At 36.2% G+C, this 13,457-nt stretch overlaps 1 protein-coding gene across 2 annotated transcripts in view; it reads left to right on the forward strand.

The window, feature by feature from the left end:
* LGI1 (leucine rich glioma inactivated 1) overlaps positions 1 to 6,638 on the forward strand; it is a 28,657-nt gene extending 22,019 nt beyond the window's left edge. For both annotated transcript variants that reach the window (XM_064717229.1, XM_064717230.1), the window contains 4 exons: positions 3,398 to 3,469; positions 4,651 to 4,820; positions 5,235 to 5,399; positions 5,482 to 6,638. In XM_064717229.1, the coding sequence (XP_064573299.1) occupies positions 3,398 to 3,469; positions 4,651 to 4,820; positions 5,235 to 5,399; positions 5,482 to 6,299 (1,225 nt within the window). In that variant the 3' untranslated portion in view covers positions 6,300 to 6,638. The remainder of the gene's footprint in view (positions 1 to 3,397; positions 3,470 to 4,650; positions 4,821 to 5,234; positions 5,400 to 5,481) is intronic.
* The last annotated feature ends 6,819 nt before the right edge of the window (positions 6,639 to 13,457 follow it).

Below are 13,457 nucleotides of genomic sequence, written 5' to 3' on the forward strand. Positions count from 1 at the left end.
TTCCTCTGCACCCTGTCCTCTCCTGCATGGGAGCAGGAGCATCGCACAGTCAGGACCTGTCACACACTGGCTCTGGGATGTGCTCAGTGTTCCTTGTGAGCTGCTCAGCCCTTTGGCTGTCCCTGCCCTCTGACCTGCTGCAGCCCCTTGCTGCTTGAGCTGGGAGGGAAATTGCTCCAAGGCACTCTGGATGCCAGTGTGCTGTAGGAGCAACGCTCCCCATGTCCTCACCAGCAGGAGCATTTCTCACACATTGGCAACAAATACCTGCAACATTTCACTGCAAACAAGAGTAGCTTCCTTGTCTCTGAGCTGGGAAGACAGTTTTAATAGAGGCTTTTGTCTCTTATCTTACAGCAAGTTTATTTTGTAGCAATAATTTAATTTAATGAGGAGTACATTTTTTTAAAAACAAAATACACACTATAAGAAAACAGGAAAAAAAATACAAAACAAGAAAAGGAAAAAAATCTGTAGTGTGCCTGGCATGGGTTTATACCCAGTTCTGAGCATCTGCATTCTGAAGCATGTCATGTGGTGTGCGTCATAGGCAGGGGAGGGGATCCTGACCTTTTGGCCTTAACATGATAGCCTCCAAGAGGGTTTTGAAACAGGGCCATTTAACTTTCTCTTTCATATATTTTGACAGAGGAGAGAAAGCAAACGTTCCATTTTAAACAGTTAATGCATAAATATAATAGTTGAATTGCAATTCACCACATCTTCACCACCTAGTAAATGTACCATAAAGCACTTTATGCTTTCCCTTTTGGTCAGGACACGATTCACAGCTGGCTGGAACTAAGCCTACTGTGACTGCTCATGTAGATAAAGTTACTTATGGAATGGCTCTAGGTCTGAGGAAGAGGAACGAGAGAGGAGAGGGAAAGAGGTACATAAAAGGGCTGTGCACATCCCATAACAATCCATATTGGAGGTACAGGCAGAATTATACTGTTGTTAGAAAAAAAGATAGCTGGATAAGGCTGGTAACTGGGACCCTATCTTCAAAATATTTACTCACATGAATAGCTTTATATTCACAAGTGGGTCCAGTGCATTATTTATCATATTCATTTACTTATTTAGTAGCTGCTGCTGCCAGTGAACAAATTGCTTTTCTAAAACAGAGGAAGGCACAGTTTCTTCTCCACAGGAAGGCTACCATCTTGTCTTGCCTGTTACATTGGTTTCTGGGGATGCTTCAGGAGTTTCACAAGAGAAAACATACACAGAAGACAGATCCACATTTGAGGAGCCATTGTCATTTGCATGCGCATTTTTGGGACATAGATGTGTGCATCATGCTGCTATTGTCCATGGAGCACTATTCACAAAGACAATGAGAAATTTGTGGCAAATAACTGCAAATGCACCACTAGTTTAATCTGCTTGAAGAACCACTCCCCATCTTTTGGGGAAAATTGCATATACACATTAAGAATGATCATTTGGCACCCTGAGGCAATTTTCATTTAAGAAACAAGAGAGTACTTGTGTACATAAAATATATTAAAAAGAATCATAGTAAATGAGCATGCAAATAAGTTCTATGAAGTTAGGTAAGATGAACTTTGTCCTATTTATTCTATTTACTTTCTTTTCACAACATAAAGTTTGGAATGCAGTAAGCTATCCAAACATTTTTACTTCTATAATGCAATTAACTTCAATAATTACAGTGTGTCCTTATTGTAAAAGAGAGACATTTAGAATTTATTATTGTGCAACAGGACTTATTTGCTGGCCAGAGTACATTTAAAAACAGAAAAATTTTTAAAAGATTGCATTTTTTTTACTAATTTACTAATTTAATGTCAGAATCTTACAGTTAGCATTGGATGGTAATTTCTATGCACAATGGGTAATTTTGATTGCATTTCTCTCAAAACTCTCAAAAATTAGTTTACCTGCATGCTTGAGCCAGCCTTTACTCTCTTATTATAATCCAAATACCCCATACAGGACCATCTAGGCAAGACAGTGTTTTGTAATAAGTAAGTATGTTTTTTAACAGTGGACCATAAAATGCATGATTTTCAATCAGAAATTGGCAAATGGATAAACCTTACTTAAATTTTTCTCTCAGTCATGTACCCATGGCAGTGGTGAACCGCTCCTACTCCCAAGTACACCCTCCCTTTCAGTTTGCTATATAATAACATATAAAAACAATATAGGGCATTAAACTTGTCTCAGCTTGCAAATCCACACAGCTTTCTCCATGTGGGTTATCTGATCTTTAAAGAATTTCTCTGGAGCATAAAATTGCACATAAATGAAGCACATGATACATTCACATACGGTGTTACAATCAGACGTACTTTGAAAGTGGTGAAGTCAGAATGGACTAATGAAAGCATCCCATATTTACTGTTCCTGATCAGACAAACACTTATTTTTAAATGATGGAGCAGACTGGGCTTGTTCTTGTGTTTAAGTATGTGCCTAAATGTCTTTGCTTGGCTAGAGAAATTGTGGTTGATAAATAACATTTAAATTTGCAAGTTAAAACAGAAGAGGTTCCAAGTCTTACTGACTACAGATTCTAACTGGGATCTTAATCAAGAATTATTTATTTCCATTTTTGTTTCTTCTCATAACTAATAAATAATTCTGTTAATTGGAAGAGGCATAGACTATACCCTACAACATTATTCTTTTTCTGTCATGCCCTGTGTGACATCTGAGACCTTTGGCAGGCTCACAGAGGCAGTCAGACTGAAATGTAATATACTGTTTGTTCAAAGCCTGCTCACATTTCCTTGTCACTTTTACTAGCTGGAATACTCACTGAATTTAAACAAGTTTTCCCAACATTGAAAACTGGGAATTAATAAATTTTTTTTGCTGGTGTAATAAACATTTACACAGGCACATGCCAGGAAAGCAATTCACACTTATCAACAATTTATTGCCTATTACTGCATATTTTCAAAAACTATGAGCTAAACCTAAGCCCATCAGCCCATATTAGTAAGATTTTCCTTCTAGAAGAGGTACAATAAAGTGGGGAAATTGCAGTGGTATGAGCACCATCTATTGGGATCTTGTAGGGAAAATATCAGTAGATCCAATAAGGCTAATTATTTTAAAATGTTAAATGATGTTGACAAAACACCAAAGGTGATAGCACTTTTTACTGTGCTAAGTGAAGTATTGTAAATGCTGCAAAGCTGCTGAAGAGTGAGAAAGCAGAAGGAGACATGGCATTTTAGTGGAAGGAAAACTCTCAAAGCAAATGAGCTACTCTTAATAACAATCTTTTAGAACTAAGTGTTGGAGAATGCCAGTGTTCTTTGCCATAAGTAAAAACCCCACACAGTATATCACAATTTGCAAAAATGTGTAGTTTCATGAACAACTAGCACTAATACTGAGGTGTTTTCTTTTACAGGAGTCTTGCAAATAATAATCTCCAGTCACTTCCAAAAGACATATTTAAAGGCTTGGATTCTTTAACAAATGTGTAAGAAAGCAATTATTTAATATTTTAATTATAATAGAAGTATAAAGAGATTATTTTAGAGGACATTCTGAGTAACCATTCACACCACTAGCCAGTAATGGGTCTTGTTAGTGGGTTGAGACTACACAGTATGAGTAGGCTTGTTTTTTTTGTCTGCCAGTGTTGAGAATTTGTGATGGTTTTGAATATCCCACCAGTTATGAAGATAAGTAATATTGTTAGTAGTTATGTAATAAAGCTGCATGTTCATTAAGATTTCGTGAATAAGAAGGGAGGATCCTTAGGGATGCATGAGAGAGCAAGGCATGCAGGGAAGGTGGAAGATACTTAATGGAGTAACATTTTAATGTGCAGAAAGTTCCTGGGAAAGCTAACTTTTATCAATAAAGCATGGGTCTAATTAAGTATCCCATACTAAATCTAATTGCAACCATATCAAAACATCAAAATATCATATATATATGTATATATGTATATATGTGTGTGTATATATATATATATAAATACCAGTAAAAATCCAGGGATGATAAGCTCAGAAAGTCCTTTGCCTGCTCCCAGTGTTAGCAGGTAGGCTGAATCCCTGGAGCAGAGCTGCAGCAGTGAGATGTGGCCATGGGCAGTGGATCTGGAGCATTACTTGGCAAGGCTGAGCGTGGCCAGGTGGTTACACAGTCTGCTCCTGGCGCTCGCCTGTTCCTGTACATACAGTCACAAATCTGACTGAAGACAGCTGTAAAAGCCTTAAACAGAATTCCTTTGCTTGTCTCTCCTGAAGCCCTAAATGAGTGTAGCTAAAGGAGATAGTGAATAGTGATGGGCTGACCATCAGGTTACATTAATTCCTTTTTTTTATCTAGAATGCTTCTACTGAGAAAGAGTAATGCAAAGGAAACAGGAGTCCATTAGTATGGGAGACTTTTATGTACCTGTAAACTTGGAGAAATAGATAAAAACTTCTGACTGATCACCAAGTTAAGGTCTCCTTGATTACCTTAATATAATTAAATCTGTGTGGGTTCTGGTATGTAGATTTAACTATGGGTCAGGATAAATTAAGCCAGGAAGGCCTCAAGTAAGAATAAGCAAGAGGGCACTTATTTAATAGAAGCCTGTTTTGTTGTTCTCAAGGAGAAATACATTAGCTGACTACTTCTTTTCAATGCATGATTAATTTGTTGTAGAGATCTTAGAGGCAATGCATTTAATTGTGACTGCAAACTCAAGTGGTTAGTGGAGTGGCTGGGCAGCACCAATGCAACTGTTGAAGACATTTACTGTGAAAGCCCACCAGAATATAAGAAGCGCAAGATCAATAGCCTCTCTCCAAAAGAGTTTGATTGCATTATTACAGGTAATGTGCCTCAAATTATTTAATCTTCTTAAAAGTCAAAGCTGTGGTTTTTCATTCTAGACCCCATTTTTGCAGGAACGCTGCATTCTGGATGGAATTTCTACTAAAATCAATATGAACTTTGCTGGTCTAAGTCTGACATGGGAATCATTTGGGAGCAGGGTCCTATATTTCAGTATCTACTCAAACTTTAGTATGTTACATAATGATTTGGAAAACTGGGACATAAAACAGTACCTCTTTTTATTGAGAAAGATTGAAAACCAAATTGCAGTGCTCCTTTATCAACAGAAAAATTCTACTAGTGATGAAATACTGTAATTTGTAATAAATTGGTATCTGATAAGCAGATGTTTTTTCAGTACAGTATGTAAAGTATCTCTGTAATTATCATCTGTTGTGTACAATTTGCAGAATTTGAAGTTTATCAGTCCCTGCCATACCAATCTCTGTCAGTAGATACTTTCTCATATATGAATGATGAACATGTGGTTATTGCTCAGCCTTTTACTGGAAAATGCATCTTTCTTGAATGGGACCATGTGGAAGTGATGTTCAGGAATTACGACAACATTACAGGTATGAACACTGCTTGACAATAACCTTACAACAAATTATCCAAAAGTGATGCTAACCCTGTCTCTTACTTTTCTTTTTATAGGTACTTCAACTGTTGTGTGTAAACCTATAGTTATTGAGAGTCAGCTGTATGTCATTGTCGCACAGCTTTTTGGAGGCTCCCACATATATAAAAGAGATATTTTTGCTAATAAGTTTATAAAAATTCAAGATATTGAAATCCTTAAAATCCGAAAACCCAATGACATTGAAACTTTCAGGATTGCTGAAGACTGGTATTTTGTTGTTGCAGACAGTTCAAAGGCTGGTTTCACCACGGTTTACAAATGGAATGGGAATGGATTTTATTCCCATCAGTCTCTGCATGCCTGGTACAGAGATACTGATGTGGAGTATCTTGAAATATCTGGCAAACCACATTTAATTCTGTCAAGTAGTTCGCAAAGACCTGTAATATATCAATGGAACAAAGGAACAAATGAATTTGTTAAGCGGTTTGATATTCAAGATATGGAAGATGCATATGCAGTGAAGCATTTCAAGGTGAAAGAGGATGTGTACATTTGCTTAACAAGATTTATTGGGGACTCTAAAGTAATGAAATGGGGTGGTTCAGCATTTCTGGATTTACAAAGGATGCCATCCCGAGGGTCAATGGTATTCCAGCCGCTTCAGATAAATAATTATCAATATGCCATTCTTGGAAGTGATTATTCTTTCACTCAAGTCTATTATTGGGATGCGGAAAAGGCAAAATTTGTGAAGTTTCAAGAATTAAACGTGCAGGCACCAAGATCTTTCATACATGTCTCCATCGATAAACGAGATTTTCTCTTTGCTTCAAGTTTTAAGGGAACTACATTGATTTATAAACATGTCATAGTTGACTTAAGCGCATGACACTCATAATTCTGAGATTACATCAGACTTTCTACCGTAAGCGGACAAAATGAACTAAATGCATGATGACTCTCTTATCTTACTTCCAAATGAATGCCTTTAAAAGTTGAGATTGCTAGAACAAAGTATTACTAGTATCTTCATCTTTAATTGTCAAGTCTAGTGGTGTTGGAAGTTGCATTTTTTAACAAAAAGAAATTAAATTAACTGTTCTTTGCATCCACAATATGTAAATACATGTGCAACTGCATCTGTTGCTATAAAGAATATTAAGATGTACTTTTCCATTTATTTATTCACCTGTTTGAAACAACTGCCAAATAAAATGTTTACATTTTGTGTCTTTCACATTCCAAATATTATTTGCAGGTGATACTTTTTATTTGTGTATATATTATACACATATAAAATAAAGCCAAGAAGGCATATTGCCCAGTTGTACTGCATAGAAGATGCATGAAAGATCAGGTGGGTTTTACTAATAACAAGAAGTTCTTGATAAAAATACTGCATTGAAACACAAGCCTATAAATTATCACCTGGACAATCCTTGCACTTCTGTGAAACTTCACTGACTTAAACAGACCTCTAACCAGAAAAAAGAATTCAGTCATCTAGATGTGCTTGTAGGACGAAGGGTTCAGTTTTACACATCTAATTGTAGGCTAGGCCTGTACTGTGTATAGCTGTTTCTAAACATCTACAAAGAGCTTGGCAGAATAAAAGACAAGGTAAAGGTCTGTGTTTGTTCACCTGATGCTGAAGAAGCACAAAACAAATATCTTGTACAGCACTGGGGCTGTTACTGTGCTAAAAGCTAGAAGTAAAGCTTATTTTTCAGCTAGCATTATTTCTATAGCTGAACTGTCACTCATCACTTGCATGAATTCTGTGTCCTTGTCAAGTCTTTCCACTGTAATTGCAATTATTTAGTCTTCAATGAATTTATTCCTTATTCTGAATGAAGCTAGTGAATGGGAAGTAATTTTTTTTCTCTACCCTGCAATGAATCTTAGTCCCAGGTAGTTCTGAAATTCAGGGAACTTTGGATGTGTAGTCAGTTTGTATAGTGTATGCAGCTCCAGGGAAGCTAACTACATCTGTTAAATTGTGCCAGATCTGAATGTGGCATGGAAATCTATCACAAGCTCAAAGTTAAAATAGTCTTTTGTTTGCATTCATCTAGTGCACCATTTGAGAGAAACCTACACTGATGCTGAAGATGATTTGGTGCAGCTCAGGAGGAAGAGACATGAATACTGTGTTCATTTCTAGACATTTCTACCATTCACTGATGTTGACTGGTGAATAAAACTAATCATACTGTGCATGTCAGCTAATCACATGAGCTGATTAATGTATATTTAGGAAGCCAGTCCTAAACAGTATGCTTCTGTAATAAATAATGGATTTTTTTTTATATTTAATGTGATTTAAGATGAAAAGTTCTCACCTGAACAATACTACTCTAGTAAGTTAATTCTTCTGGTGTCTTTTTTTCCACAGCTGCATATGCTCTGCTAAGCATTTGGCTTAGTAACTACCTATTCCATAAGTATTTACAATGTGAGTAGAAAGATTTTAAACTATGTTTCACAGCTGAAACTTCCCAATTGTTTCTTAAATACATTTCCAAAAATCATCCTAATAAATACTCTCTTATTTGGCAGTTTCCTTTATATGTCAAACCATATTTCCTTTATATAGTTTTAGCTGTTACATCAGCATGATTTCAAACCCCAGATGAAGCCAAATAATATTTTTTTTTATTTCTCAACATTGGCTGCATATCTGTGATTGCCAACTCAGTTTCTTCTTCAGTGCCCTTTGCATGGGAAAGGAATGAAATATAAACATGAACTCATCTCCAATCTACCAGCAAACCATTAAGTGTTTTCTGTTCTTCTTGTCTTCTGTTTCAATCTTTTACTTAAGGTCCTGTTGAATTATGTGCACTGGTTTTTATCTGATTTTTCCCATTATACTTGCCTACATGCATGCTCTATCAAATTATAAAGATAATGGCTATGCATCCTTCTCATTATGAACATATTATAGACATCTGGCTGAATTTAAGTGGAGTTGGAGAAACTTGCTAATCTGCTGCCAACATTTATTTACAAACAGCGTATTGCCTCCCAGTGTACCTTGAAAAAGTTACTTTTCATGGAAATATATTCCAAAACCAGCCAGCTGTGCTGGCTAAGGCCTATGCTATCATAGTGCTATGATTGCTCTCCTGAGTTTTACCTCATTCTGAAATGATGTGACAGACTTACAGGAATTCACTGTTACTCCTGGGTTTAAAGGAGGAATTTAAATGCCTGCAAGGGTGTGAGTCACTAGAATTTTACATTCACAATACATATAAAACTCACCATGGTGCAGTGGAGGGTGGCAAGGGATCAATCTGCTGGAGAACAAAACTGCAGTATCAGTTTGGTTGTTCCTTCAGAAAATTTTTTTCCTATAGTCAAGCACTAGTGATTTGGGAAGTTCTTAATGCCTACGTCATTTTTGGAAGATCAGCTAATTACTATAAAATGCTGAATCAAACCTGTTTTCTTTTGAAAATCCCTTTCTCTAGTCCATTATGTCAGGTGGAGACTCACAGGGACAACAGCCAGTTTCTTATTGTGTGACTAGAGCATTTCTTTGTACCACATAAGGAACTGGGGTATTTTTAGAGCAGGACCCATAATCCTTAACATAGGAAAGCGTAAAGGCTCATTAGGTGGCTCCCTGTGCTGTTTCTTCCTGATTTCAGATACTGGGCATTTTAACAGCTCATCTGAGCATAAAGCTAAGGCCTATTCCATCCTGGTTCTCTGCTCAGTACTCCTTCTATTATCACTGGAACAGTCAGAAAAAAAAACTAGAACAGAACCTTTCATCATGTATACATTGATACTTTTTAAAAATGCCATTTTTTTCAGAAAAGTCTATGTTACCTGTGGCTGACTGGTTGTCTTCGGTAGTTTTAATGGATTTTCTAAACTCCCTAATTGTTTTGTTTATGACTGACAGAGTATGTAAGGTACTTAATGTATTACAGAAGACAGTATTGAAGGTTATTAATGGATACTGCTGATCCTTGATGCTGCTTAGTAATGTTAATGTCTAAGATAGAAAAAAAGAACATTAATGGAATACTATTGTATTCCTACAACTACTTCATTAGATTTTTAATAGACCCCAAATATAAAAGAATATGCAGCTCTGTACTTGGGAAGAGATATATAAAATATATTCAGAATACCTGATACTATACCATGTGTAACTTTTTTTGTCTATTGCAATGCCTAGGACTTGAAGGGTTTTTTGTTTCTACTTTATTTGAAAAAATATTCCAAAAAGCACTCTTCCTACTAAGAAAGAAACTCAATAAGGAAATATCTTGTTGTGTAAGGCAACAAAACAAACAGAAATGCATTATTGGTTTGTATTTCATTTTAATTATAACTTCTCCTAAATATTGAAATTTTTAAACATTATTTGAAAGGGGTTGTAAGTACTCGAAGTATGCTTGAGGAGGGGAAACAATTATTAGCATAGTTAATAATGTGTGATATGCTTTGATATGTTCTAGTGGGAAGCTCACTAACAGCTGTATTTATGTATATAAGCATTAAATTATATTGTGTTAGCATTCAATGAAAAATAAAGACTATTTAAACTATAGAAGTAACAAAAAGTCCTCAAACTGACAATAGCACCAAGAGAAAGCAGAGAAGTCAGCATGCCTAATATGTTACAATTAAGAACAGAATATAAGCACACAGCAAGTTTCAAGAGAGTGGAAGTTTCCCTTTTCAAGGAAGTCTTTTCCTTTCCATGAAACACGTAATGTGTTTCCCCTCAGTGGGGAACCCTGAAAATCCAGATAATCACCCAGTTCTTGCAAAATACAGTAAGAGGCTTACAAACTTAATGCACTACGTCCATGATCCTAATATGTGGATTTTTTTCCCTTTTGACACCTCTCTGCTGCATCAGTCTCAGCCCTGGTGGCACAAAGGGAGTGGTGAGCACTCTGCTGCCCACTGAAAGGGCCAGGGCCCTGCCAGACAGAAGTTAAGCCAGGCTCAGCAGATGGAAAATGCAAACCCAAGCACTCAATTCACTCAGCTGTTAATGCCTCCCCCACTGCCTAGCAGGTTTTCTCTCTGATTTGTTATACATATTGCCAGCAGTTCCCACTACCTTTCATCTGCCTGCAGGCCTTGCTCTCCCCTTCCTGCTGATGTGGAGACCTAAGTGTGGCAGTAAAGCTGTGATTTAGACTCCTATTGATTAGAATGGCTGAATGTGTTCTTGTGGCTGGGAACTCACCGATAAATGCCGAGGTCTTGGGGAGTTCAACTCCTCCAGACGTATCTGCGGTACACTGCCTGACTTACTGCTAATGGCAACTTCTCTTCCTTACTGATGACTCTGAATTCTAATGGCTGGTGTTACAGGCATGTCTCTGTTTATAGTTCGCTTAAACAAAGTGCTCAGAGGCAAACCTAACCCTATTTCTATTCAGGAATTTTCCTGAAATGAACTGGAACTACAAAGACCTCCAGTGTGCTATACAGAAGTGGTGTTGTATTTGTGCTTTGAGACTCTGAATCGCTCCAATTAGTTATGGTAGTGTAATACTTCTGTCTTCAAATTTGTTATAGTAGAAAGCAATTTGCCCCTAAATATGCATATTTATATTCATATAATTGTTTATTTATACTCCAAATAAACGGAAATGGATGACAGCAATAATTATGTTACTGTTCCCAATCTCCCATTCATCAAATCAATTTCTGAATTCTCAAAAGTTGTTTTCAACTCAGCCTTACTTTATTCTTCCTACTGAATTATTTCAATTGAAAAAGGACTTTCTGACCCATTCTCCCTTCCTGTTCGAAGGCCTGGATAGCAACACCAGTATGTTAGCAAGTTGTCAACCTGCCCAGATGGTGAGCATCCAAAAATACTGAAAGAGCTTCAGAATAAACAGGCTGATCTGCTAAGAATACATAGTCCTTCATTAAAAACCATTTATGTGCAAAAGAACTAGAAGTAACAAATATTATACCTATTTTTTTAAAAAGCTAATGGGATAAATAACCAGTGGAATTTCAGACCAGCAGATCCACATTTCCCTGAAATTCTAAATGAAAATGGAAGTGTAAAATTTCAGGGGAAATTAGGTAACTAAGCAAGTGGGACAGGATGACTAGTGAAGTTGAGAGTCCAGAAAGGCAAAATACTAAACATAGGAAAGAAATGCTCACAAAGTCTAAAATTAACAGTGAAGAAAGTTAACTTGACATTGTTGTGAACACTCAGAAAGATACTGATCTCAATATACAGGAACAGGAAAGAACAAATAATGCTACCACATGTACATGATAATAGGGAGACTATAACAGTTCATGTCATGGCAAATCACTGCTGTTGCCTTATTTGAGATACTGCATGCAGTACTCATGTAGTCATCTCAAAAAACTCTGCAAAGTAATTAAGGACTCAGAAAAATTTATTGAAGGAAGCACTTGACACTATCAAATCCCAAGCCATAAACGAAAATACCTTCCCCCACAAATTAAACTGTGGCATTCACTGTCATAGGCAGTGACATAGGTGACAATAATATGGCATTCAGAAAGTCAAACATGGATAAATTACATAAAAAAATAATTCTATCACTTTAGTACTGAAAAAAATTGCTCTTTATCAGGGAAAAGAAGAGTCTTTGCACTTCTGTGAGAAACATCTGGTTGTAACCATTTGGGATGAAAAGCCAAGCAGCTGGATAATGACTGTGCTCCAGTATTGCATATCTTATTTTCAGTTCTTGAGACACAGTGTTCAGAAATTAACTCAACTTTGTTGCTGAGGTCCACAAAACAAAATATATAAGATTTACATATGCCACAGCCATTCAGAAGCATTTACAATACTGAGAATGTGAACATGGAGAAAATTTGTAAAATACCAGCAACATAATTCCTTGAAATTATGTCAACATTTAAAAAATTTTGGCAAACAATTTGCAAGCACTTGAGAATGTAATTGCACAACTTAGGCTGACTTCAGCTATGTAAGTCATGACAGAAGTAGATTCCCATGGGAAGATCAGAACTCAGCTTTTTATAAGCCTATTATTAAGCTTTGAGTATTAGAGCTGTAGGAATATTAGTAGCAAAGTACCTTATGATTAAGCAGGTAATAGTACTGTCCTGTGAAGGAGTAATTTCTAAACCACAGAAACAGATCAACAATTTTGGAAAAACTAACAAACAAACAAACAATTTCCCTTGTCACAGTTTCCAAATAACTGTGTAATTTGAAACCCTTATCCTGCCCTCATTTTTCCCCCATATCCAATAACATAAAGATACTGCCCATTCAGGAAAATCACCATGCCCATGTTGTTCCAAAGTGTGAAACAAAGAAGAAAAATGATAAATCTGGAACAGAAAATTTAATTGCACATGTGAATAGGTAAATTTTCTGACAGACAGACTACTACTGAAAAGAGAGCATCCTTTTAATGTTTACACTTGAAGGCATTAGCTACATGGATTACAGATTGCAATCACAAATAAAAATCCTCTGCTTCTAAATAATTCATATGCACTGACACAAGTCCAGTCTTAAATCTTATCATTAACTTTTTTTTAGCATTATTTAAGATAACAATGAGTCCTTAAAACTAAACTCACTTCAAGGCTGAGACCAAGAAAAAATATCTGGTACAACAGCTGCTAGAAAAGCTTTGCCTTTTTATACAGGGTTCTGGACTATATCAAACTGCAACAGCACTATGCTAATCATATTTTATTAGCTTGAACCAAATTGGAAATGAATGTTTGTTCCAAAATTACAACTCATTTCAGAATTTCTGTAAAATGATTTTGAGAGCAGTGATGCAACCAGAGGATCTAAGAGTAAGAAAAATGGAAGCTAATTTCTACTGTTTATCAAAAAATCTTATGGGTGTGGTTGTGACTTCATCCAAAAGTTGTATAAATGCAATTAAGCACAATTGCAAAATAATAACTTAAAGAATTATATGAACTGCAAAATGTACCTGGCAAGACTATTACAAATAAATTATGCCATAGCAATATCACTCCCTTGAACCAGTAAATTGCAAGGGTCCTTCCTTTTGTG

Source organism: Zonotrichia leucophrys, chromosome 6, assembly GCF_028769735.1.
Source record: "Zonotrichia leucophrys gambelii isolate GWCS_2022_RI chromosome 6, RI_Zleu_2.0, whole genome shotgun sequence".
In the NCBI taxonomy this organism is placed as follows: domain Eukaryota; kingdom Metazoa; phylum Chordata; class Aves; order Passeriformes; family Passerellidae; genus Zonotrichia; species Zonotrichia leucophrys.